Source organism: Pseudorca crassidens, chromosome 1 (genome assembly GCF_039906515.1).
Source record: "Pseudorca crassidens isolate mPseCra1 chromosome 1, mPseCra1.hap1, whole genome shotgun sequence".
NCBI lineage: Eukaryota > Metazoa > Chordata > Mammalia > Artiodactyla > Delphinidae > Pseudorca > Pseudorca crassidens.
Genome location: NC_090296.1, coordinates 10,297,927 through 10,325,856, shown reverse-complemented (window position 1 = coordinate 10,325,856; position 27,930 = coordinate 10,297,927). Strand labels below are relative to the sequence as shown.

At 48.0% G+C, this 27,930-nt stretch overlaps 1 protein-coding gene across 3 annotated transcripts in view; it reads right to left on the bottom strand.

The window, feature by feature from the left end:
• Nucleotides 1-23,118: 23,118 nt before the first annotated feature.
• The window catches only part of DICER1 (dicer 1, ribonuclease III), a 66,815-nt gene continuing 62,003 nt past the window's right edge, over nt 23,119-27,930 (bottom strand). For all 3 annotated transcript variants that reach the window (XM_067726669.1, XM_067726661.1, XM_067726651.1), the window contains one exon: nt 23,119-27,641. In XM_067726669.1, coding sequence (XP_067582770.1) covers nt 27,476-27,641 — 166 coding nt within the window. In that variant the 3' untranslated portion in view covers nt 23,119-27,475. The remainder of the gene's footprint in view (nt 27,642-27,930) is intronic.

Below are 27,930 nucleotides of genomic sequence, written 5' to 3'. Positions count from 1 at the left end.
GTTCTTTTTTATGGCTGAGTAGTATTCCATTGTATATATGTACCACATCTCCTTTATCCATTCATCTGTTGATGCGCATTTAGGTTGCTTCCATGCCTTGGCTATTGTGAATAACGCTGCTATGAACACAGAGGTGCACGTATCTTTTCGAATTAGAGTTTTCCGCACACCAATTTTTTAAGGAGGCCATTCAGATCACTGTAGGGAAGGAAATGCAGTTTGGGGAGACGGCCTGATGTCCCCAAGGTCATCATGTCCAGGGTCCAAGCTTCCTTCCTTCTCTCTGCTCTTGGGAAGCCGCTGCCTTGCCCTGGATGGCTGTTTCCCAATCAACCTACTTTGTCCAGAAAGACGGTGGGAAGGTAAGGAATAAGCGCAAGTTTGGACAGAAAACGGTTTCCAGCATCACAGTTGATTAAATGTGTGACCACAGACATGCTAGTAAATGCCTCTACGTTCCACCTTTGTCCTTTGTAAGATGCCAGGGACAGACAAACAAGCGGTGACAGCTCTGTACAATGGAATATTACACAGCAAACTGCCCCCCCACCCCACAACACACACTCCCCTCCGACGTGCTGAATCTCCCAGACGTGGGTGGAGTGAAGGAGGCCAGGCAGAGAGGCCTGCTCCATTTTGTGAAACTCAAGAACAGACAAAACTCTGGGGGTGATAGGGGTCAGAGCAGTGGTTGCCTCTGGGGTGGGGCAGGGGCTGAGAGGGCACCCACAGGGGGAGGGCCTGAAATACCCCACATCTGGGTCTGGTTGCTGGTCCCTGACTGCTACATGGGTAACAATGTACCCAGCTCTACCCTGAAGTTTCCTGCACTTTAGTATTTGTAAACCAGGCCTCGACACAAACAATTAAACAAACAAAACAAACAATTAAAACAAAATGACAACGACAGAAGCGGCTGCTGTGCAGAGGTCAGCAGCACTGCCGACACGCTGTGGGGTGTTTCATTCATTGCCTTGATCACTACCTCGAAATGGCACGTTTTTCTCCTGCGTAGATTCCTTCGTGACTCAACTGTTCATTCATCCACTCAGTGGCCCTCGGGCTCCACGAGGGAATTTGGTGCAAGGCACCGCGCGATCGGGCTGGCACCTCAGCCAAACCACTCTGGCGCCAGTGGAGAGGGAGGAGGGGCCAGAGGGGAGGCTGCGGTGCTGACGGTGCCGGGCAGGGGATGCAGGAGACAGGCACACCTGGCCTCTGCCCTCCTGGCATACGCCAGTCTCCAGCAGGTGCACACGGCACTGCAATCAGCACTGTGACAAGTGCTGCAGGGGAAAAGCAGGGACGCAGGACGCGAAGGTCAGGAAGGCCTGGCCTTGTCTGGGGTGCAGGAAGGCCTCCCGGAGGAGGTGGCATCTCAAGGATGAGATAGCAATTGACCAGAGGAAAAGGGGGGTGGGGGAAGGTATGCCAGGTTGAGGAAACTGCATGGACAAAGGCCCTGCATGGATAAGGGGTGTGCAGGGAGCTCTGGCAGACGAGAGGGGTGTGGTACCTGCCAGCGGGGAGTGTGGGCAGAGCAGCACAAGATGAGGCGGGGCCAGCTCAGGCCAGGCCTCCAGGCCGCGGTGAGGATTTGGGTCCTTCTTTGAAGATGGGCCAAGGGGCTGGGGCTCTGAGAATTAAGCAGGAGCCTGACTTGGTGGAAACTAGAGTTTTTAGCATCATTCTGCCCACCAGGTGGACAGTGGCTTAGAGGAGGTAGGTCTGCACAGGACAGGAGAACTTTAGGGCCTCTACGAGTCGTCCAGGCAAGAAGGAGAGACTGCCCACGGAGATGGAGAGAGAACAGACCTCCTTTACAATCCCCAGGGCTTGGTGACCAGGCTGGGTGGAGGGTCAAGAAGGAAGGATTCCGGGTGACGCCCAGGTTTCTGCTTGAAGCACCTGGGTGGAAGCAGCGGAGGAAGACAAGTTTGGAGCCCATGAAGACCAGAATGTTCTCCTCCCGACATCAGCCCTTGCAGACCCCAGTTTGGATCGGTCACCCCAATTCCTGAGGAAAACCCAGCTGAGCTAGAGGCACTGGAGAAGCGCGTCCACCCCTCCTGCTACCCTCCTCGTCCCAGGCCCGGAGCTTCTGCAACACCACACGCCTGCAAGTCGCCAGACATCTTGGTAAAATGCAGGTTCTTGTTCGGCAGGTCTGGGCTGAGCCCGAGAACCTGAGGTCAAACAGCCGCCGCCCTTGGTCGGCGACCACACCCAGTAGCGAGGCGTTTGCAAACTCCGCCTGGGCTGAGTGGCAGGCCGGCCGGCCCCCGCCGGGGCCGGCCAGGAGCACAGTTACCGCCAAACAGTTTTCCTCTTGCCTGTCCCCACCCTCAGAGACAGGCTTTCCTCCTCTCTCTCTCCCAACCCCATCCTTGGCTGTCCCCGGGAGTCCCAGTAGGCTGGCGGTGACGTGCTCAGGACCACGTCCTCTTGGCCACCAGGTGTCTGCTAATTTTCTGCTCACCTGCTCCAGGAGCCCGGGGCCACCACAGGAGCACGACCAGGTCCTGCTGCAGGGAAGCTGAGCTGCGGGGCCCGAGGAGCGTCCAGGTAGACACGGCCGAGTGGTACTAAGGTAGGTGTGCGTGGCGGGCGTGAGCCGCGAAGGGACCCTAGCACAGGCCTGGAGGTGGATGTGTGAGTCAGTGTCGTAGGGCGGCCGTAACGAAGAACCCACACGCTGGGAGGCTTGAAGCAGCACAAGCGTATTCTCTCTCGGTTCTGGAGGCAGGAAGTTCAGCAACGAGGTGGCGGCAGTGCCAGGCTTTCTCTGAGGGCTTTGGGAAGAATGCTTCCTTGCTTCCTGCATCTTCTGCTGGCTCCTGGCAATCCGCGGTGGTCCTCGGCTGTGACAGCCCAACGCCAATCCTCGCGCCTGTCTTCACATGGCCTTCTCCTCTCTGTGTCTCTGTGTCTTGGCCTGGCCTTCTCATCAGAACACCAGGCGTGGGACTCAGGGCCCATCCTACTCCAGCATGACCTTGTTCTAACTCAATTACATTTGCACAGATCCTATTTCCAAATAGGGTCACATTATCGCGTATCTGACGTTAGGACTTCAACACGTTTTTGAAGGGACACATTCAACCCACATCCGTGGGAGGACCCCAGAGAGTGTGTCAAGCCAGGCGGGAACCAGGGGCCTCCCGGAGACGCCCAGCCAGGCGGCCCCAAGCAGCAGGCGCGTCCTAAAGTGTGCGGACCGGCTAGAAGTCTGCTCTCTCCGCAGCCCCTCAGGGCCGCCGGGCAGTGAGGTCCTGGCCTGTCAACTCTGCTCTGTTGGCTGTAAACTGTTTGTAAGGTTTTAAATAAACAGCCACAGTCCCGAAGTCTGGTGGCTCGCCACTTCTCAGGGCTCTGGTAGTTGTCAGCAAACTCCACAGTCCCAGAGCCTGAAAACTAACCAATGGGCAGAGCCACCCACAGAGGCCAGTGAGGGGTGCCCGCGGGGGCCGCCCAAACCGAGCACCTCCCACGGCCCTGCCGGGGCCAAACCAGCAGTGGGGACGCCACCAAGGAGACCGGGGACGGCGGGTTCCTCTCTGGTTCAGACGCTGCCTGCAGGGTGGCAACTCGGCACCTCCTTGCCCTGCCGGCCTCAGTTTCCCGGGCTGCACAGGGAGGTCCCGTTCAGCCATCCCTCGGGCGGCTGGTCCAGGAACAGGTCCTTCCCTTCTCCGTGACAGAAGTCGGGGGGGCCTCGGAAACATGGATGCCCGTGTACCCTTGTAGCCCCGGGGCTGGTGGCATGTCTCAGCCAGGGTCACTCGCTGGTGGGTCCTGGGCAAAGTTCAGCCCCCAGATGGGGTTATTTGGGCTACGAAATGGGGGATTTTAAGCATTTTTAGATAGTGGCCAATATTTTAAAGTGAGGAAATTTCATATGGAAATCTGGATTTCACGCTTTTCATAAAATATCCCATCTGGCCGAGGGGAGCCAGCACCGCCTCCCAAAAGGCCACAAGCATCCGCCCTTGTGCTGGGGTTTCCTTCCGGCAAGCTGAAAAGACGGTGGTTCCTGTGCCCGGTGCCTGTATCAAGTGGGAAAGGAAGACATCAGTTAGAAAGGCAATGTTTCCTCCTGGGTGTATATCCGGGACAGAGGAAAGCTCTAATTAGAAAAGATACATGCACCCCAATGTTCATAGCAGCACTATTTACAATAGCCAAGACATGGAAGCAGCCTAAGTGTCCATCAACAGAGGAATGGATAAAGGAGATGTGGTCCATATATGCAATGGAATATTACTCAGCCATAAAAAAGAATGGAATAATGCCATGTGCAGCAACATGGACGGACCTGGAGATCACCATACATGAAATAAGTCAGACAAAGAAAGACAAATATCATATGATATCGCTTATATGTGGAATCGAAAAAAAATGTTACAAATGAACTTATTTACGAAACAGAAACAGACTCACAGACATGGAAAACAAACTTATAGTTACCAAAGGCAAAGGGGGGGTAGGGATAAATTGGGAGTATGGGATTAACAGATACACACTACTATATATAAAGTAAACAACAAGGACCTACTGTACAGTACAGGGAACTATATTCAGTATCATGTAATAACATAGAAAAGAATCAAAAAAAGGATATAGGTATATACATATATATGTATAACCGAATCACTTTGCTGTACACCTGAAACTAACACAATATTGTAAATCAACTATACTTCAATTAAAAAGAAAAAAGAAAGGCAGTGTTTCAAAAAGAGTAGTGGGATGGGAGGGACGGCCTGCAGAGCTTCTGGGCTCGTAGGACTCCTTTTCAACAGTCGCAGGTGCGCCCCGCATCCACGTGGAGACTTCCTGGATTACAGCCCACCAGCACTTTCCCCGGCAATGCGCTTCCCAGACGGTTCCGCCAAGGGCACCAGTCAAAGTGGCTGTTTGCCTAGAGGTTGCAACGTGGGCTCTGACTCTGTAGGAGCTGGAATACCAGCTCCACTCTCACGGGCTGTGAGGCCTCGGGCAAGCGTGTGACCTAAACCTCAGCATCTTCCTCTGTAAATAGTACCTACTGCAGGGAAACGAGAGTAAGCGAAGACGATGTACGGAAAACGGGGAGCCGGCTAAGTGGCAGCTATTTTTATTGCTGTTACGGTGTTTTTCTTGCTATTGCTGTTGGTAGGCAACCCAGGTCTTAGTTTCATTCTCCCAGAAGCAGACTCTGAGATCAGGAGGCAGATGGTTGGTGGGAAGGAAGGATCCCAAGACACACCATGGTGGGGGGGAGGGGTGGCAAGAGGAGACAGGGAGGCCAAGGCAGCCAAGAAGGGGTGCATGATTAAGCCCTGTATCACTGTGGGCAACTGCCCCCCACTCCTGCTGGGGCCTCCGGGACCAATGCAGCCCACAGGCCTCACAGTGTCCACCCTTCCCCCCACCACCTGCGTGAGCCTGGGAGCTGTGGTATTGACACACCCATGCCCGCTGCTCATAGGTTGAGCCGACCCCCAGAGACTGCTCATCTCCTGGCCTGCATGGGGCTGGGTGGTGTGGGCTTCTGCAGCCAGAGAAATGCGGGTGCCAACATTTGGGTGTTGGGTGGTCAGACCCGAAGGACTGAAGGTGAGGAGATCTGGGCAGGACACCAACCGCATCGGCTAGAGCTCTTGTTACTCTTTTACGTGGAGGCAAGATTTGTATTCAATGCCATAATAGGTCCGTGTTTATTTTAATATAAAAGTATTTAGAAAAATGTATATATTGGGCCCCAAGAATTGAGCAAATCTGGCATTATTAAAAAGTGCTTCATTTTACCCTGCAACTCTTTGGACTCCCTGGCACGCTGATAAACACACACACACACACACACACGCACACACACCCCAAGATATCCATGACCCAGTTTGTGAAAATAGGACCAATCTCACCTCGTGTGAACCTCACACCAATCTTGTGCATTAGGCATATTTTATCCCCACAGATGAGGAAATGGAGACCGAGGGTTTGGGGTGACTGACTTGCTTAGACCTCAGCTAGAAAGTAGGTGAAAACCTCTGGAAGGTGGCCCTGCAGCTGCAAGCCCGTCTGTCACACAGGCTACAGAGGGGGGCTGCCGAGACAGGTGCCCCAGCTAGGCTCAGAAGGAGGACCACCAGCAAGAGCTCTAACAGAAGAATTGGCGGGACCGGGGCTCGCTGGACGGGGGCAGGGGAGGAGGAGGGAGGGAAGGAGCCTGACTCCCAGGTTTCCAATTTGGAGCGCTGGATGGACAGAGGTGCCCTCAGTTAAGACAGGAAGCACAGGAGGAGTGGCTTTGGAGGGACTCAGAAGACGACGGTGCTTCATGAGCTGACGCTGAGGGCCATCCGAGGGGAGAGTCCAGCAGATGGACGGATAGATGGGTCTGGAAGTGGGAAGACTGGTGGGACTGGGGACTCAGACCTGGGAAGCCCTTGCCATAATTACTGAGAGTAATTATGACCATGAGGGTAGAAGACATCACCCAGGGAGAAGGAGGAAAGGGCAGGGGAGAGCAGACCCCGGGGCAGAGGAGCTCCCACATTCAAGGTCAGGCAGAGGATGAGCCAGTATGACGACTAAGGGTGGTCACAGTGGCCAAGGGACAACCTGGATCACAAAGGACAAGGTGGTCGAGGGCAGAATGTTAGGGTCCCCAGAGCGTCCCTGGGGCTGGCACACAGTCTTGCTCTAAGATGACTTTTTTTTTTTTATTGAATGAAAAATTCTTTAAATCCTGTAGTGCTTTACAATTTTCACGAGTTTCACACACATGGTTTCATATAATCCCATAATTACCCTTTTCTCCCCCTACCCCTATCTTGCCCCTCCCCCTCCCCTCTCCCCACTGACAACCACTAGTTTGTTCTCTGTACCTGCGAGTCTGCTTCTTTTTTGTTTTATTCACTAGTTTGTTGTATTTTTTAGATTCCCCATATAAGTGATATCATACAGTATTTGTCTTTCTCTGTAAGACGACTTTTTTGATTGAAAAAGTGCGCGAATGAATTGCATTTCCTTAGTGCTTTGCAGCTTGCAAAGTTCCGCCATAGCTCTGGGCCCATTTGACCCTTGGAGGGGGCAAGCAAGACTGACCCCGGGCCTCCAAAAACTTCCTCAGTTGGTGGCGAACTGAACTTACAGGTGCTTCATGGGGTAATTTCTCCTGCCTTCAGCCGGGCAGGACACTTGGGCCCTTCCCTGGCTCCCCAAAGCTCTGTCTGGCCCTGAGGGCAACTAATGGGTGCCCTGGGCTTAAGCGCTTTCCCAGAGCCCCCGTCTGCCCCCGTCTCACGCCCCTAAACCCTGAGCTGGTTACTTGCACTGAGTGGGGCTGTTTGGTGTGTGAGAGCTGATTGGTTTTTGACAAATCCAGCCTGGCCTCTTTTTAGCACCTACTCATCCCCCAGGGACGGGAAACCTGATATTTTAATGATTTACTCCAGACCCTTTGGGGCGTGGGGCGGTGATTGTGTGAAGCCAAATTCCCTGCGGAGGCAGGCCTGGTAGATGTAATTAGCAGGCAGGACTCTCTGGGTTGGGAAATCAGGTGCTGTCAGGCGCACAGTGGGCTGTGCCGTTGTTAACCCACTTCCATTCCAGCCGGAGCAACTCTTCATCTCCCAGAAGCACAGGGACAGCCTGCCCAGTCCCGGAAGGAGAGAGCCTTTCAGGAGAGGGGGCTCTTTTGCGTCACGACTGCACAAACGTTTCCTCTGTTTCTGTTTGTTTGGCCCCCACTTGCCTGTTTTCCCCCAACCCTTTTTCTTTCTTCCCTAAAAGATTTTCCTACATTTTGCTGATCCTTTCTTTGGATAACAGAATCTCAGAGGAAAAAAGAGGCAGAAGTTCAACCTCTTTGTTTTATACATGGAGAAACTGAAGCCCAGTGAGGATAAAAGACTTACCCAAGGTCCTACAGCGAGTTAATACGATCATTATCATCGCCACTACCATCATCACCATCATCACTACCATCGGCCTCACCATCACTGTCACTATCACCATCACCACCATTTATCTGTTTATACCCAACATTATTTCAAAAAGGGTTTAGGGCACCTTAGCCACCATCATCTTGGGTCTACAGACTCCTTCTTGGGTGTCCTCCTTCCCCCATCTCATCCCCCCCTCTTTCTGCAGGTCTTACACTGCCTCTTCCTCCCCCACACCAGGAGATGCCTTCTGTCTGTCATCTAGGAACTTCCCTCCAGTTCTCCTACCCCCTTTCCAGTTATTTCTCATGTATGACCTTCTTTTCAAATCCCCTCTGTCTCTACTTCTTCCTTTTGCTTTGGGGATGCTAAAATAGAAGGATCCTGGAGAAGAAACATGTAAAACACAGAGGATGGGGGCTGGAATGGAAATGCATGTGGTATAAAGTGAAAGGGCCCCAGGCAAGCCGCTGCTTCAGCTCCACGGCCAGGCAGGTGGCGACACAGTCAAGCCACTTCCCATCTCTGCGCCTCAGTCTCCTCGTTCAGAAAATGGTCTGAGGAGAAGGAAGGAAGGACTTTGCTGGAAGATCTGAAAGCCCCATGCAGTTTTCACATTGCACGATTCCAAGAGCATGAGAAGGAGGGAGGAGGGAGGGGGGCCCTAGTCTGGGCGTTCCTTGAAGAGGGCAGAGGAAACTGTCATCACAGCCCCCAGCCTCTAAAATCTGGGCTGCATCTCCACACCCCACTGGGGGATTAGGGTTTCAGCTCCCAGCTCTCCTGACAGGCCCTTCCTTTCTCTGGATGCCTCTCACTGGAGCCTCCTTACGTGGGGCCCAGCGGGCTCACTCATGGAGGCATCAGTGTCCTGATCTCTGCAGAACAGCCACCCCGGCAGGGTCACCCTCCAGGCTGTGCCCTCCTGGGCCAGCTCCTGAGTGCAGAAATCTCCAGCCTGTATTCTTCCTGCCTCCACCCTCCCCACGTCCTCTTCCCTACGCTCCACCCTCCCAGCCTTTGCTCTGTGCAGCCTGACGCTTCAAAATGCAGGGTCCAACTTCAGCTGGATTTGGCCAGAAAATATGTATCCATCACAGCTGCGTCTTTGGAAGGAGAATGAAATCCACAAACTGTCCTCCAGGAGCCTCCCAGCCGGGAGGAAGGCGGCTCCACTCTCCTCCCCAGAGTGATGAGCGAAGGGACAGATGACTTCAATCTGCCTGGGGGGCCCCCGTGAGCCCAGGGCAAGGGGCCCAGCCAAGGCCTGAGTTATGCCCGGCAGAGCAAGTCTGACAGGCCGGCCGGGCTGCCTTCCCCGAGGCGGCCTAATGAGGCGCTTCCAGTGAACGGCTGCAAGGAGAGGAAGCCAAAGCTCTGAGGGTACCGGGGGACCAGCTCGGTCCTGGACAACGGACCTGGCCACGCCTCGTCCCAGCAACCCATCCCCAGCTCAGCCTGGCAGCTCTAGTCTCCTCGGATGTTCACGGCTCCCAAGGGCTGCGCCCTTTCGGGAAAAAGAATGCCAGGTGGCCCCGAAATAAATGGAGGTGCAGCCCAGAGCAGCCTTCCCCTCACTTGGGGGTGATGGAAGGGGATGCACGGTTGTCTTCCAGACACAGATGAGACTTCAGTAAGGACAGGCACGTTTACTGCACATGCACTGTGCCAGGCCCTGTGCTGGGCACCAGAACTTCTGCTACGGTGTGGTCACAGTCACTCTCGTGTGGTGAGGTCAGACAGCTGCTAAGAAGAACAATCTGGGTTCGAACCCAGCGCTGCCTGAGTCCAAAGCTATGCTTCTCCCTGTTATGTCATGTCGACTCCATCTCCGACCATTCGCTCCAAACAACCTACTTATCACAGCGATGCGAAAACCGAAGTCGGGGGTAAGTGGCTTCCACAGATCACCCAGCAAATGTATGGGGCCTAGTCCTCTGTGGCCCACGTGAAGGCGGGTGGATGGCGAGGAGGTGAAGGAGGAAGGCCGCAGCCAGGCAACGGCGGTGATGGGCCAGCTGAGGAGTGAGCCAGGAGGCCAGGGAGTGGGGTAGGTGGGGACGGCGCCGGATGAAGAGAGAGGCGGCGGAAGACGTTTGAGGAGGGCTGGACATGATCTGAGCTGCCAAAAATTCTGCCAGCTGCACGGGACAGGGATGGCAGGACAGGAAGACTGAAGACGGGGCTGCGGCTTAGGAGCCAAGAGGAGGGTCCAGGTGGGCCCGAGCGGAGGGCAGAGCCCGGAACGGTCATAGAAGGATGCTGAGGACAGGAGCAGGGCAAGGTGGCCTGATGTTTCTGGAGATGGAGAAAAGCAGAGGAGAAATGGGTCATCTGGGCGCAGGCTGGGTTTGGGGAAGGCTGGGGAGGCGCCGGGAAAATCAACCTGGGGCTTAAAGTCAGGGCTGGAATGTGGATTTAGGAGCCACTCTGCACATTCAACATTCATTCCTTCATTCATTAAATATGCATTGAAACAACCTCCTGTTTCAGGCTCGGGACTAGACAATGAGGGAGACAAAGATGACTTTGCAATGGTCCTTGCGCTGCAGGAGCTCAGACTCCCCCATCCCCGCAGCAGGGGTGACGGTTCAGAGTCCTCACCTTCTCCTTCCTCTGAGACAAGACCCAGGATGCCCTCATCTCAACACCCCCCAGCTCGGTCCATCCCCCTCTCCATCACCCCATAGCCATAACCCCCATATCCTTATCCCATCTCCATCATCGCCTTCTCCATCACTCCCATCTCCACCTATCCCCATCTCTATTCACCCTCCATCTCCATCACCCCCACCTTCATCTACCCCCCAACCTCCTTCACCCCCTTCCCCATCCATCCCCATCTCCATCACCCCCATCTCTCACCACCCTCATCTCCAACCATCTCCTATCTAGACTCCCCCATCTCCATCTACCCCTTTCCCCATCCATCCTCTTCTCCATTCACCTCCATCTCCCTCATCCCCATCTCCATCCACCTCCATCTGCCCCCATCACCCTGTCTCCACCTATCTCCCATCTCCACCACCCCTGTCTCTATTCCTCCCCCATCTCCATCCACTTCCATCTCCATCACCTGCGTCTCCCTGGTCCAGGTACGGGTTTCGTCTCACTGCGTCACTCTCTGGTTGCCTCTGTGCATCACCTCCCCAACTGGACTGGCGTCATCTCTGTGGCAGGAGCCACCACCCCCCCACACACACACACACAGGGCCCATCGCACAGTAGAAGCGCAGTAAGCAAATAAGATAACCTTGATTATGGTGCCTCTTTGTTACCAAATAAAGATCCCCACTGACAAATAATCATTGAACTGTTCCAAGTTTTGGGTTTTTTTAAAGCAATGTAACTTCCCAAATTTGTGGCTGAAGATAACTCTTTGGGATCAGCTCCCCCATTTTGTTTTCACATTCATTCAGCAACAGACGTGGCCACCCTGAGTACAGATACAGAAATGAATCTGCCCCCAAGTGGCTCCCAGGGGGATCCAGGAATGCAAAGAGTAAGACTGATAACATGTGATAGGTGTGTGAGGCAGGCAGACCCAAGGAATGGTTCTGCCAAGAGGAGGAATCCAGGAAGGCTTCCTGGTGGTGGTGGTGGTGTGTGTGTTGTGGGGGGGGTTCCTTGAGAGCTGGGTAGGGCCAGCCAGGTAGAGAGAGAAAGTTGTTCTGCAGAGCAGAAGCCAGGAAGTTGAGGCCATGACTGTGGCGTGTGTGGGGAGGCTGAAGAGTATGGATTTGCTTGTTTGGGGGTGGGGGTGGGGGGACTGGGGCATCTGCCAATCTGTTCATAACATATGGACCAAGCTAGGCTATTAGCCTTATTGGATTCTGGAGTTTCCTAATCACATTGTCATTCCAAATCAGTTCTTCTGGGCAACATTCCCAGCCCTTAAACTGTCTGGCACGGATGCCCAATTGACTTCCGGAGTCTGAGCTTCCTGGAAAGCCCGCTCCTACCACTGCTCCAGGGTCCTGCCAGCATCCACCTCCCTTCCCAGGTGCCCCCGATTCCGCCTCCACCCACCTTCCCCACAATCCATCACTCCCTTCTGACTCTGGGACCCCTTTGGTACCTCCCTTGGGGTGCAAACTGTGTTCCGGTTGGTTAGTCGGATGTTCAACTATTTCCTTACCCCTTTGTAGGAGGCAGCACAGCATAGTGGGCGAGAGCGCAGGCTCTGGAGTCAGAACGCTCCAGTGGGAGGGCAAGGGAGGAGTTGGAAAGCTTCCTGGAGGAGGTGACCAAACTACGTCTTGAAGGCTGAATAGGAGTTTGCAAGATGAAGAAGGAGGGAGGAGGGAAGAAAGTTCAGGCAGAGAAAGTTCCAAAAGCAAAGGGTAGAGGTATGAGAATATTTGGCATATTCAGATCCTGGTAAGAAGTTGGGTGAGGCGAAGTATAGGATGTTTGGCTGACTAGGACATGGAGCTCCTGGGGGCTGGATCAGATGAACTGCCCACAGGGTATCTAAGAAGGCAGCCACATCCGAGGCCCCCCAGCAGAGGCTGGCCGTGCAGCCACCTGGATGACACGATACCTTTAAATGTCTCGACCCTCCAAAAAACCAAGGCATGTCCTAAAGAGTTTTCTAAGTGACCCTACCAGTGAGGAGCGTTCTGGCCGGACCCCGCTTAGCCCTCCTTCTCCCCTCCTTTCGCAGCGCTCCAAGTCTGCGATCCTATCAGTCATCTTTTCTTTTTTTTCATTCATTCACTCAGTGATCATTATCCTCCACCCTTCCGACGCTTCAGACAGGCCGTCCATTTAATTTTGTAAAACTAAACAGCATGCTGAGTTCTTTCAGGACGCACTCGGAGTGTGATATGTTCTGGGGAATGTTTTTCCGAGCAGTGAAAAATTTAATTTTTTACCCCAGCATCAAGATGTGTCAAACATAATTTATGCCTGGACATAATTCATCCCTAAAGATAAATATTGAAACCCAAGAGAGGAGAGATGGCTGCAGAATTGCCAGGGGCGGGGGGTAGGAGAGGGGGTCTCCCTTCCCGATCCCACCACTGAAGGGGTGAAAAAAGTGTAAACTAAACGCAAGCAAGTAGCTAACTCCAGGTCTGGTCCCAGTCTCCTCCTACAACCGCTGCAGACTTCCCCCCCCCTTTTTTTTTTTACAAGCCTCTTTTGTGTCTGTTGAACTGTTGCTCTGTCTTGCATAAAGTCTCTTGCCATAGAAGTCTTCAATTAAAGTCATCTGCTGGTCTTTGTCAGCTGAGCTTGATGCTGTCAAATCAGGCAGAGCTCCTTAAGCCAATACAAGTCATTAAGGAGGAGGTGAATTAGAGATCCGACATGGCGGACAGGAGCCATCCATAATCAATTGATATCTTCCTCTGCTGGAGGCGGGGTCTCGGTGAGCCCCCTCCCCATTCGCCGCATCCACCGGGGCCTCTACCCCTGGATCTAATTAGGCTGAGGCTCAGCAGGTCCGAGGCTGTGCTGAAAGGCCATCAGTAGGCGAGCCCATTAATAACTCGCCGGTGCCCTGCGTATTGTAATTGTCAGGCTGCAATTTACAGTAATCCTCTGATGCAAAAGCCTACATCGCCGCAGCTGATTGGAAATTCATACACCCATTTGAAAGAGAAAAACGCAAGATGCATGGGTTAAAAGGCCAAAGCATGCAAGTGTGTGTGTTGAGTGACAGACATTTTAGTACTAGCCTGGGACCATATTTTAAAAGGTCACTGAAAACTCTTGGCTCGGGCCCTCTGACAAACAATGAACGTTCCCTATATTTATTTGCCATCTCTTTGTTTTTACAGCACGCAGAATAAATGAGTTAAATGACGTTGTGCGGGCCTGCATATTGTCAGCACAGGTTATAAGTCATTATTAAACTCCATCAAATCAAACCAACCCCGGTCAAGGCAATGAGACTAAAAGTTATTTGCATTCCTTCTGTCATAAAAAATCATATCCCTTTACTCAAGACTTTCGTTTCTTTATTAAATGCAGCCACGAGAGTATTTCAGGTCTGGCAATAGAAGCTCAGGGAAAACCTTCTCAGTATAACTCAGTGTAACTGCTTAGACCCGATTCCACTAAAAAGTCCCAGTTGAGCGTATCTGGGCACTCAATCAAGACATACATATTACTTTTAAATAAGATTAGCCTTTATATTTTGCTGCTTAAGTTAAAACTTTTCATGTCATTCTCTACTTTTATGTAAACTCCAACATAATTCTGTTTTAGCAAAATACTTCAAACAAATTAAAAACCTCAAGTCGAGCGTGTCCTTAACAAAAACTTTCTTAATGGCATCACAGTGTGTTTGCTGACACTAAAACACTTTTAAATAAGATGGATTTTCCCTCCATTTCCCTGCATCTGTAATCACTGCCGTGCAGTGCCAGGCTGCAATGGCAAAAGCAGTTATCTGTACTGCAAGTATTATTTGACCAATAACTTAACCAGTGACCTGCAGCAACTGGGTAAAAATTCGTCTGTCCCTATCTGTCTCCAATTGGGTTCTACGTTAGCTGTGAAATGGAAAGTGATGGACGGGGACTATTTGGGGGAGGGCTACCAGGAAGCCAGAGGGTAGGTAGGTGGGCAGGAGGGGCAAATGCGTCCCACCGAATGGCCCTCATGTGGCAAATCACAGGGTTGTTGATCATGGTGTCTTTCTGAACCTGGGGAATGGCTGGGAGGAGATTAGGGAGTCAAAGTAAACGACTGGACACTGCAACCACTCCCAATCCAGAAAAGATGTCAGTGGTCGTTATTAAAAGTGTGAGGATTTGGAAAAGCAAGTGTTTTGAAAAATGAACTACAAGCAACTTCAGTGCCCATTCAGGTCACTGATCACATGAAGGGGAACTGAAGACGTGTCCATGGTGTCTTCAGTTTTACACCCACTCAGTGTATTCAGTGGTACCTGCAGCCCCAAGCAGGTAACACTCCCCACATCTTATACGTCCACTCAGGCACCTCTAAGTGCCCATGGCATGCAGCACACTGCCTGGGCACCGCACCAGGGGCTGCCCAGTTTACCCCCTGATTTCCTACACATTATCTCATTGAGGCTGCCAACATCCCTCCAAGACAGGTAGGAATTACTCCCCATTTGACAGTACATCAGAAGGAAAGCTAAAGAGGTGAAGAGACTTGTGTAGGGTCACATGTGTGGTGTGGCAGGCAGAATTCTAAGGTGCCCCCAGGATTCCCACCCTTGGCATACACACCTTCTATAACGCCCTCGTCTTGAGCGTGGGCGAGACCTGGGAATACGATGGGATGTCGTTGTCACGGTCAGGTTATGTTACGTGGCAAAGGTGCAAGGATTTTGCAGATGTAATTGAGGTCCTTAATCAGTCGACTCTGAGTCAGTTGATGTTATCCTAGGTGGGTCCGAGCCTTCCCCGAAAAGAAGGACTGACGTGGGAGAGAAGGTCTCCTGCTGGCCTTGAAGCAGCAAGCTGCCAGGAGCTCTGCATCTGCAAGAAAATGAATTTTGCCAACAACCATGTGAGCCTGGAAGCGCCCCGAGCCCAGATAAGACCTCAGCCCAGCCAACACCTTGACTGCAGCCTCACGAGACCTGAGCGGAGGACCCAGCTAAGCTGGTGCCCAGACTCCTGACCCACAGAACCTGATAACGAATGCGTGTTTTTAAAAAACAATTAATTAATTAGGTTGCGCTGGGTCTTGGTTGCTGCGGGCAGGCTCCTTAGTTGTGGCTCACGGGCTCCTCAGTTGAGGCATGTGTGTGGGATCTAGTTCCCTGACCAGGGATCGAACCTGGGCCCCCTGCATGGGGAGCGTGGAGTCTTACCCACTGCGCCACCAGGGAAGTCCCGAATGCATGTTGTTTTGACCCATCAAATGCATGGTTATTTGTAGCAGTAGAAAACAAACATGCATGACTAGTAATGAACTCAGGGCCTCCTGCCCACCAACCTGGTAGACTTGCCCCGACATCTACGCTGTGGCCATATTTCCACCCCAGATGTGTACAGTCTACACATCAAATATAAACTTACTTTTAAGTTGCTCTTATTCAGCCATTTTCTTATCCTAAAATATACTCTAGAGTATACTAAAATCCACTTCTTGATTTGACTATTACTGTGAATATTACCGAAGAGCTTTCTTTTTTTTTTTTCGAAGAGCTTTCTTATAATTCAAAAAAAAAAAAAAACAACAAAACTACAATACCTTCTCTTTTTTCATTTCAAAGGCCCGCAAACAGCAGCCTTCTTGACACCAATACGAAATTTGCTTGTTAAGCCCATAAAAATTAGTACCTTATGAGTAAAATCATACCTTTAAAAACACCTGACTAAATATTTCATAAATGCAACACACACCAAATTCCTACAGTAGATTCACTGGATTTACAGCCATCAAACTATATTAAACTTACAATATCAAGATTTATCACCTATTAAATGGAGCCTCATTTTAGTAATATCTCACATTTGATCCCAAAGGATCTCAAATACCTTTGACCCTTCACCAGGACACTGTGCTGTAATTCACAACGAGGTAATCAAAACTCATTGTAATGCTGCCGCTGCCACATCTGGGAATTAGCTCACCTATCAAGGCAAGGTAGCCAGATCTGGGAGAGAAGGCAGCTGCTTTACAAAGTGCAGAAATGGTACCAAGATCCAGCCCTCGGGGGGAAATCCCACAGAGAACCGCAGATGTAGAGTCAGAGGGTCCGAGCAGGCTTCTGGGCCAATGGTTTTCAAACATGCGTTTTGGCAGTAGGGCCCTTTCTTTCCACACAATGTTCTAAGAAAGCCCAATGAATAGAACAGAGCCAACTGGAATGGCTCTGGCCGAGGAAAGAAGCAGGGGCCTCATCAGTGTTCCGCAGCACACCGGGGAGACCCTGCTTCCGCTCCCGTGGCCCCTCACCTTGGTTACACATTAGGATCATCTGGGCAACTTTCTTTTAAATGCAGACACCCGGGCCTCACCCCAGACATTCTGATTTCGGTGTGATACTAACTCAGAATCACTGGTTTGGCTGAACCCCCCCCCACCACCACCACCTTACCTCTGAGGAACCTGAGACCGTGAGATTTGCTGAAAGAAGTACAGGTTTAAAGCTCCCACCCAGAAAAATATAGCCTGCTCCCAGAATGTCTGCAGGGATGTAATTAGCCACATCGACATTATAAATCTGGGTTAAAATGTGTGAGTTAATTTTGAAGACTTATAGTGATCACTCCCTTTAAATAATTCCTCAAAAACATTCAGGGCTTTATGAAATGGCCATATAACATGACCCACGTCTCAGGAGCCTCCCTGGATCCATCATGCCAAAGAATTACGTGGTCTATTAAAGAGCCTGCAAATATCCACGGTGCCATGGACCAACAGCTCCCACAGGGAGACATTCTGTGAGAACTTCTACTCATCCCTCAAAACCCAGCTCAAGTATTGCCCCTTCCTACCATAAAGGTTCCATTAATCCTCCAGCTTTGTTCCACTTTGCCCTGGTCAGTGCTTCATCGGAGAGGACACGGGATTGAAGTTATTTGGTTATACACAATTGTCCCCACCATACGCTGAGCCCTGAATGCAGCATCTTGTGTTTTACTCATTTTCAAGGACATCAGCAGCATCTCTGCGTATCTTTACTCATCTGTAAACTGGTGGTCGAACCTCCTCTTGTATGAACCACAGGGACAGTGCTTAGAACAGTAAGCACTCAATAAATGTTATCTATCATTGTAATCTAACCTTGGCCACACCACTGCACATGCCGCTCGCTTACACTACCTCGTTTCACTGTCTTCCAGGCAATTTTTCTCCAAAACTATCAGATTTCTTTCAGATCTGTCTTCCCTCCCACCCCCACCCGACCGGAATGTGAGAGACCTAACTGACTGAATCCCATTGACTTCGGGGGCCCGGACATTCGCGGATGATTGCATAGCTGATGAGTCGAGCGAAAGAACAAGAACATGGTCTTGGCTTCCAAGAATTCATGATCTCGACCAGCCATGACTCAGATATCTATTACTTGTGCATTCACAAGTTCAAGTTTTGTGGCTATATCAGCTGTTGGATCCTTTACTGTAGAGAGAGGAGGCAGAGGCCTTGGGAGGCTAATGACTTGGCCACAGTGCAGGCTCCCGAGGACCAGCTGACGGCTCCTTTCAGCATCCTTGGTACAGGAGGGTTAAAGCTGGATCACCCTGGGGGCGTGTCTGGGACTCAGGAATTCCCGATGCCTAGAAATGCTCAGACCACTAGCTGACAGTACCTCCCCTTTGTCAACAGAATTGATTTTAGTGAGTTTAGTTCTGGAAAGCTCTGATTTTCTATTTATAAACACAGCCTCAAGCTGGAATTCTGGCTTGTTAAGGACTGATTCAGCCCTTTACTCCAAAATAGGTAAATATAAGTAAAAATAACTAACCACCAAACAAAACCCAAAGTGGCCTTACGGCTCTTAAGAGAACTTAAAGCTCAAACACACTTTCCCATAAAATCAACTTGTGTCCCACTGCATCTGCCCACATTTGAGCCTGGGCTTGGGAGCGGGGGGAACACCGAGAGCACGACGCCCCCTGTCATGGGAGAGCACGGCTGGCCGTCGCCTTGCTTGTCTTCACAAAACAGCGCGTGGGCTGCGGCTGTACCCATTTAACAGGCCGGCCCACTGGGACGTCACAGCAAAACCGGAACAAAGTTCAAAGCTGTGACTCTACTGGGCTACCGGCCTTCTCAAGAACTACCTTAACTCATTTAGGTCAGCTTCAGGCCGAATACTTAGTAGCTGCTTAATGCATATCCTAGACCAAGGCGTATCGATATGCTTGTTACAGCCCATCTTATTCCCAAGATCTGTGGCAGCGACGGTAGAGATGCTATAACAGGATAGGATGGAGACTTAGGGGGATGAGGGCAAAGGGAAATGAGAAACTAATACAAACACAGGGTTTTATTCCCAGAAAGCAACCACCCGTTGGTTTGGCCGTGGGATGTGACAGCCTGTGATGAGGACGAGGTCTTCGTGCCCCTCACAGCTCTGTCCTCAGTACCTGGAAGAGTGCCGCACACAGACGGTGCCCACAAATGTTTCAGTGAACAGGTGACCCATAGGCCTGCTGCAAATCTGGCTCTGAGCTTCCGAGTAGTCAAAGCAAAAAGGGGAAAAAAGATCAGTTACAAGATCAGTGTCCATTCAAACCAGATCTTCAGGAAAAGCACAGGCTCTTCCACACATTTCTCAACTGGGTTTTCAGCTCTGCATGAACCAACTGTGTCCGATGGACCAGAAGACCCACTCTTCACCCCAGACTATGACACAATAGTCAGGAGGACCCAGGTCCCATTCCCCTCGGTGAAGACATTGTGCAAAGCGGGGATTCTCCCCACTCTCTTCTCTGCTGCCTCCACCCTCAACCCTCTCCTGAGCCTGCCCTTACCTCTTGAAGGACCATTAACACCTGCAGATAGAGGGCACACGGCACTGGGCTCGGCAGGGCATGTCTTCAAGTGTGTCACTCAGAATGCTGGTACCTAAGATCGACTGGGAAGGGGTCTGTGGTCTAATAAGTTTGGGAAATGCAGCCCTCTCTCAGGCCCAAGGCACTTCAGCATAATAAAGGACCCGAGAAGCCCCGCAAAGAATCCTGTTCAACTATGTTTAACCCATAAATGCCCAAACTTAGCGAACCATGGAACCTTTTTTTTTGCCATATCACATCTATGAACATCCCTGGAATCTACTCAAGTCTCCATCTCAAAGGCAGATTTAGGCACTGATAGGAAAGTGGGGGTGGGTAGGGAGTGTTACGAATGAGAGGCAATGTTCAGAACAAAAAACCCAGGCAACACTCAGAACTAGAAAGAGGCTAATCAAAAATTATTCCCTAAAAATGTTAGAAAAACATTTCAAGACACCAATAGCACTCGGGTGCTGCTTCATCACCTGATAACTTCCTAGTTACAGATTCGAGGTTGTGCACACACCAACCACCACACCCGGTCCCACAACCACGGAAAACTGGGAGGAGGTCACCAAGATCAGGGAACATCCCCTTCACTGTGCACGGCATAAACGCCATCGTGGGCCACACTTCTGCTGCAAGGCTGTGCGTGTGTGTGTGTGCGCGCGCGCGCGCGTGCATGCACGCGTGTGTGTATGCGTGCGTGCAAAGAACACACACTTTGGACTGCAGCCCAACTTCACTCACTCATTTTGGTCCTGTTATAATGGCACCTTACAGCATAACGGGAGTGGCTTTACTGAGGTAAAAGGGCTTTCCTTTCTTTTCAAAATACAGTGAATGCAAAAGCAGGAGGGAAAAAAGCAGAGAGGTTAAAATAAACGCTTATTTCTTGTTGGACCAGGAAGAGTGTTATTTAAAACGGGGAACCAATGGCTTCTCTTACCAAGACTACTGGCCTCATGCACAGCCCTTAAACAGCCGCTGGGCACATCCCTAGTTTTTCAGACTAATGTGAGTTGGGTAACAGAGTAATGGTAGGTTTTAACTCGGGCTCTCTAACAAAGACCATGAATCTTCTCCTCAGGAGCTACTAGGGTTACATACAAAACAAAGAAACAAATCCCACAATCGCCGCCCATGTTCATTATAAGTCACCATCTGGTTTTCTTCTCAGCGTGAAAAATCTATGACACACACACACACATTCACTTGTTTTAATTTCACCTTTATCTTAAAGGAGCCACATAAATTAGGGACTTGTTGAATGACGGTTAAACACTCCTTTTGATTTAGGCAGATGGGTGTTCAAGGGCCAGCCCTGACTTGCTGTGACCTCAGGCAAGTTACTTCCCTTCTCTAGGCGTTTTTCCCATCTGTAAAATGGGGATTACAGTAACAATGAGCGTTCATTATGGGCTTAGGATGTGTGGGGCCCTGAGCCCAGCGTTTTACACGAACCCTCACTGAAGCCAAATGACTCTCCCTCATTGTAAAGGCAAGGACGTGGGGCTAAGGGTGGCTTAACAACTTGCCTGAAGTTGCACCGTGCCGGAAGCCAGACACTGTGACCCCAGTTCTCAGTGTGATGCACTACACTCTACCTCCCTCCAAAGGCTACCATTTCTGTAATCGTGGTGAGGAGTAAATGGCGTAAAATGTGTAAAACATTTAGGACAGATCAGGCACCTCGTACCCGTTCAATAAATCTTAGTTAGTATAGGTCCGAGAGCCCTTATTTGAAATCCTTGAGGCCAACGTGTCTTGCAATTCAGAATTCCTCAAGACAGAATTCTCAAGGGAGTAAAAAGGCAACCCACAGAATGGAAAAATGTATTTGTAAATCACGAACTTGATAAAGGTTTAATATCCAAAATATATAAAGAACTCCTTAAAACTCAACAACAAAAAACAACCCAACTCAAAAATGGGCAAAGGACTTGAAGAGTTATTTCTACAAAGACGTACACATGGCCAATGAGCACAAAACTCCAATAAGATACCAGCTCACACCCACCGGGAGAGCTATTATCCAAAATAAAAATAAAGAGCTGGTGAGGATGTGGAGAGAAACTGGGATCCTTGTGCACTGGTGGCGAGAATGTAAAATGGTGCAACACTGTGAAAACAGTAGGGAAGCTTCTCAAAACATCAAACAGAGAATTTACCCTGTGATCTACAATTCCATTCCTGGATACATACGCTAAAGAAACGAAAGCAGGGATTCAAACAGGTAAATGTACACCAACGTTCACGGCAGCAATATTCACAACAGCCAAAAAGTGAAAGCAACCCAACGCCCGTCGGCACATGAACGGATAAACAAAATGTGGTCTAGATAATATACATACAACGAAAGGTTACTCGGCCCTGGAGAGGAAGGAAATTCTGACACACGCTACAACACGGCTGGACCCTAACAAACAAGCCAGACGCCAAAGGACAAACACTGTCTGATTCCACTTACCTGTAAGTAGCTAAAATAGTCAAATTCAGAGACAGAAAGCAGAATGGTGGATACCAGGACTGGGGGACGGAGCAGATGGGAGTTAGCGTTTAACGGGGACAGGGTTTCAGTTTGGGATGAAGAAAAGTTCTGGAACTAGATGGTGGTGATGGTTGCAGAACAATGTGAATGTACCTAATGCCATTAAACTCTACAATTAAAAATGGCTCTGTGGTGAGTTTTATGTATAATTTACCACAAAAAGAAAAAGGAGAAATGAAAAAGATCTACGAGTTGTTCCCACATTGCCTTGCACACAGGTCGGGAACGCTCCTGGCCGCGCGTCTACCGTGAGGGCACTCCCTGGCCCCTGGTGTCTCTGCGGGGATCACAACTCAGTCCACGCCTAAGCGGGCTGCACCCAGCACCCACCATTCCATCCAATACCTACATTATACACTTACGGATCCACAAAAAGAAACAAGCTCACTTCCATCTGGACTCTTTTCATGCACATCACAACCTGCAAGCTGATGTGCCTGGCCTGGCCTGGCTGTGTTCCCTGTTCCAGCCACAGGAAGGCAGGGCGAGGCGGCGGGAAAGGGCTGTGGCTCCCGGGCTTGGCCTGAACCACGCAGTGAATTCTGGGCAGTAACACCAACGAACGCAAGTACGTAGAACTCAACCAAATTCCTCAGGATTAAAATACGTATACTTTTTTCTCCTTCAGTTTCGAGAAGTCAGAGTGAGGGGAAAGGAAGAGATTAATTTAAACTCTTATAAAGGAAAACTGAATTTTTTTTCTCATTCTGAGAAACTTATACTTACCATCTTGTTCCTACGGCAAAGGCATTCCTTTTAGTGCTTGGTTTACTGAGTTACAGAAAGGATAGGTCAAAGCTTGAAATAACGGAATTCTTTCTTAACCAATACTATATTGGAAGTGGGTCCTAAAAACCTGGAAGCCGAACATTCTGTCCACTTGACTTCAGAATAACCAAATTCCCTTAAGGAATGTGTCAAATGTGTCACAAATAATCCAGGACCTGGAAAACATCAGTCAATGTGGCAGAATTTCAGGCAAACACACTGGTATTATTTAAATCAGAAAAAGAACAAGGCAATTGTTAGTAGATAACTCCACCAGTAGATGGGAAGCATAACTTGGTAAACAACGTTTTATCATATTAAAGTATGCGTTTTCAGATGACCATGGAATTAAAACACTTTAAAGACATTTCTGCTACAACTATTTAAACTTGATCTGAATCAAAACAAGAAAAGAAAAAGACAAAAGGACACAAAGTGAACTGACCATAACTTTATTGGAGATTTACTTGGCTACAATTATTACAAAAAAAAAACGACTAAAGGTAATTGTGACCCATAAGGTGCAGACTGCGAACTTCTGCAGCATGATTACTGTACGAATGAATGACATCATGTTCCTTAAAAACAGCTGCAGCACGTGATGGTAAATATTGTTTTGTCAATCAAATCATATATGTGTTAGTTTTACTTGATTTTAGTCATTTTCCTTCACTCTATTTACAGCAGAAAAGCCAGAAATTTCACTTCCTGTTCACCTTTGCGTTTTTGCTATGTAACCTGCTGCTGCAGTGAATTCTGAGTGCATCTATAAAATTTAAATTGTGGGTGATGTCCAAATAAAAATGGACTAGAGAAAAAAAAACAATTAACGATTAAAATATATTTACAAGTTAGCTTCAAAAGATCATTTTCACTGCTAGTGGAAAATACAATAGTCTCAATGCAAATTCCCTAGATATTGCTACTGGCGAATCCAACAACTTTTAAAATCATTTCAATATTCTTGGTCTTAAACATATCTTAAAAACTTCTCATGTATAATATAAAATAAAGAAATTTATTTGGAAATAATTAAGTTCCTGAAAAGTAATCAGTGGTTGAAAAAATATACCTATTTAAATGTAATTAAAATAACCTTATAGGTAATAAACAAGACATGAGTTTCAATTCCGCAGCTAACACAAACTGGTTCGGGGCACTAGAAGAACTTCAGATGCAGTCGAAATGAAGACATCAAGGTCTCCGTTTGGTGGCTTAAATTTTGTGTAAAAGGATCAGACACCCTAACAGAGGAAGACAGAAAGTTTTAAATCAACTGGGCCTTAAGACTGAACTGTGGTAGGTCTGGGTCTCGATTAGTCTCTGCACTCTGCAGTTACACAGGCTGATGTCAGGTAATGACTAAAAGAGCCGACTGCTGGGTGAATAATTGTATTTATGAACTGAACCAACAGAACCAAAGTAGCCTCCAGTCTCTTACTATTCAGGCAGGGAGGGCAATTTGAATCTTTCTGAGGGCAAGCTATTATTAAGAGAGGAAAAATATTAGTATTTCAAAAGGTAATTACAGGAGTGTTAGAGGTCATTCTAAATTTAATCACTTCACATAATGTAAAAGAGAAAAGAAAAAAAAAGTAACAAACATCTTTAAAACATAATTAAGAGTTCAGTTAACAAATCTTCGTCATACTTTCACAAACAGTAAAAATGCCACAGACAAAAATGACCTATTTAAGTTGTGCAAGTATATGACACATTGCAGGCATTATAATTATCTTTTTCAAATTCGGTAAATCAAAACAGCAGCGAGGCCAAACCACATTTTTTCCTCTCAGTTAAGCATATTTTCCTTGAAATGAGGTAAAGCATGGTACCAAGTGCAATGCTTATCTGTGCTACATGAACAGAACAGAGGGGAAAAAAGCTATTACAAAACGCAGCATAGTCAGGACTGCTGAAAGTGTATTATAAAAAAAAAAAAAAATCAAAAGACATTTACAATGAAGGTTCATGCCAACTAACCTCCACACAATCATCGTAAGGAATTTCTGCAGTTGCTTTTCAAAACGCGCCTGCCCAGTCCTTCCCGCATGTGCTGGCCGCACAACCACGCCAGGGGGGGGTTTCCAAATCACACTCAGTCTCACATGGCAATCACAGGAACAAAAGGATGACAGACAAGGTGGTAAAGTGGAGCAACAAGAGTGATTTTTTTTTCCTTAATTAATGGATGGGAAACATTTCAATAAACGAAACTAGGGGAAAGTTTACAGCATTAAAAATCAGCAGCACAAAAGCGTTCATAACCATTCCATACGTCTAACTCATAGTTTTTATTTTTTAACTTAGTAACCAGGGGATCACAGATTGCTTCAAAGCGTGAGTCACAATTAAAATCAGCTATTGTCCTCCAACCAAAAAAATAAAAAAAGCAATAGCTGAAGTTTGCTGTTGATAAAAACATTTTGAATGGTAGCAGGAAATTTGAACCCCTGAGACTGTGTGACCTAATCTCATCCAAGTCTGAACTTTTTAGTATTAACAAAAAATACTCGTCTTAAGGTTACAAAATATACTGAGGCATTTTTCTCCCCACGGGAATTGTAACTGTCAAACAATCTGATTTTGGTACCAGGAGGCCAGTGAATCCCTTAACACTGGGATTAGTGCATTAGACACAATGCAAGGCCCTAAGCTCCTGGCATCAGGTAGTTTATAAATTATCAAGAGATTTGTGATACAACTTTATCACGAATCACCCTCAAAAGTGAAATTCACATCCAGCCTTACTTGTTAATTGTATACATTTACAGTTACATAATCCAACAATTGCTTGGTTTTAAATTGCCAGGAGATCTTACATGGAGATTTCTTAAAAAAAAAACAAATAGAAATCTAAGGTTCCAAATCAGAATTAAATATTTTAAAAACATGTCCACCCAAACTGATTTGCTCTCAAGCTCATTTAATAATTTAGATCTCAACTGAAGTTTAAGATTGGAGACAACAAATCACACTGGAGAAGCTTAACGTCCCCTTCACTCAGGTCTCCTTAGAAAGCAGAGCTGACAGTTTTCTGTGTGCACACGCACAGAGGTGTTTCTCCGGGGGTAGGTGGTGCAGATAAAGCAAGAAGTACAGTATTCAACTGCAATTTAAAACATAAATGCAGCATTGCATGAGGCATCACGTTCACAATGATGTGCTGGAAATTATTTAGACGCCTCTGCTCAGCTTCTTGAATTTCAAGCATAATTAATGGGGCAAATTGCAGCAAAACTCTACTGGTATGTTGGTGGGAGTGCAAGACTGACCCACAGCTTTTAAAAAGGTAAATTAAGAGGTATTATAGTTACAGTGCAAAAAAAAAAAAAATTAAAATTTCAAGCATAATACATAAACATAGCACCAAACAGGGGAAAAAATGCATGCAAAAGAACTGAGGTATTTAAATGAAGAGTGCCTACAAGTCTAATTAAAGAAACTTAGGCAAATGCCTAAAAATGCCTTTTTTCTTCCTTTTCCAAAGATGGAAACAATGAGCTAGTTTGTCTAAATTAATGGCCTAAATCACAGATGTATCAAAATTACGGCAGTTTATCGCAAACGTTAAACTTTCGTGGCATTGACAGCACAGCTTTGGTAGGTGAAATACGCATGCAACACTCTGAAAAGTACAGTAAGAAATGTATGTGAGAAGACTAAGGGTAAGGTGCTCTGTTTTGCTTCTTTAAATAAGTAACCAATCCATTATAAAATCTGCAGCATATTTTAGGTGTGATATGTCTAAAGTTTATTTTGTTAGAGCAACAGCCTACAGGGCAAAATTATTTGCCACAAACAATTTCCATCAGCGGAACTACCTAGCAGGAGGTTTTCAGTAAAATTGGGTATTTAGCCAACGATTATTTTTATGATGGTATTTTAAAAACTCCATAGACTACCTATTCTGGTTTTGAAAATGTCTTCAGTACACATATGACAGAAATTCTCATATAATCCCGTCATAAGTTAGGTTACAACTATACTAGTGAGTTGTAAGTATCACGCTGTCTCAAGGTCTAATGCATAAAAACACAACGAAGGGAATGTAAAACAGTTTGTTCCAAAAAGATCAGAAATGAAAGAATATCCATGAGGGTTTTACTCTTAAGGCAAGAACCTCTTTTATGCAAGACAACATGGCATGAGAAAACTAAAATGTGATTTGCCAACATGCCAGCCAATGTTAATTAAAAATCTGTCCCTTACTATTAAGTGCAACAGCGACCAGGAAACATCATCTTACACGCTCTAACGTGGAAAGGAAAGACAACACTGGCACACTTCTCTCGCAAACTGCATCGCTCTACTCAGCTTATCAACTACGCGGGACTGGCACTGCCACACACACCGTCGGGTGTCAAGAGCTCTCAACAGAACCCTGGGGGCTATTCCAGGTTTAAGCTCCTTGGCCTCCGAACTCTAAGCAAAGCTGACAGAATTAAACTAAAACGAAACAAAACAAAACAAAAACTCTCAATAATTTCTTTGAACACTTGCTAAATGTCATCAGTAAAGCACTCTTGTGATTTAAACAAAGCAGAAGTGAGGAAAGAAGACAAGATTGTGTTTGCGCAAAAAACTAAAACTACAGTTAGTTCCAAAATTTTTATACATGTGTTAAATGTTTTATTCTGTAACCTATCTTGTTATCAAACAAACTTTAAATTCTGCCTTCAATTCGTTCCACTCACTATCAGTTTTAAACCATCCTTTTCAACTTAAATATTTTCCACCTTAATTCTGCTTTTTTTTGCTTTTTTTTTTTTTTTTAATTTTAAAAAGGGGTTTCAGCTGTTGGGAACCTGAGGCTGATTAGCTTTGAGGCTTCGGAGGGCTCTTCTTGCCGCTGCGGATTTGGCAATCCTGTAACTTCGGCCAACACCTTTGAATTTCCCCTTTCCTACTACTTCCACGGTGACTCTGACCTTGCCATCGTAAGTTCTCTCAGCCGGGCTGTAACAGAGCCAAACAGCTTGAATTAGAAGTCAGAAGTATTTATTATTATAGTCAGTCAGCACCAAGTATGTACTCTCAGGCTGAGAGTCCCCGATACAAGCTGACACCACACGAAGGAAACATGCGTTATGACTGCTACATACTACCGACAGACAGGGCTGCAGCTCTTTCTCTCACTCAGCGTTACTTTACAAAACAAAACGAAGTCAATCGGGCTACAAACAGCAACTGCACAAGAGCATGTCCCAGGGTAAACATTTTTCAAAATCATTCGTATATGGCATCT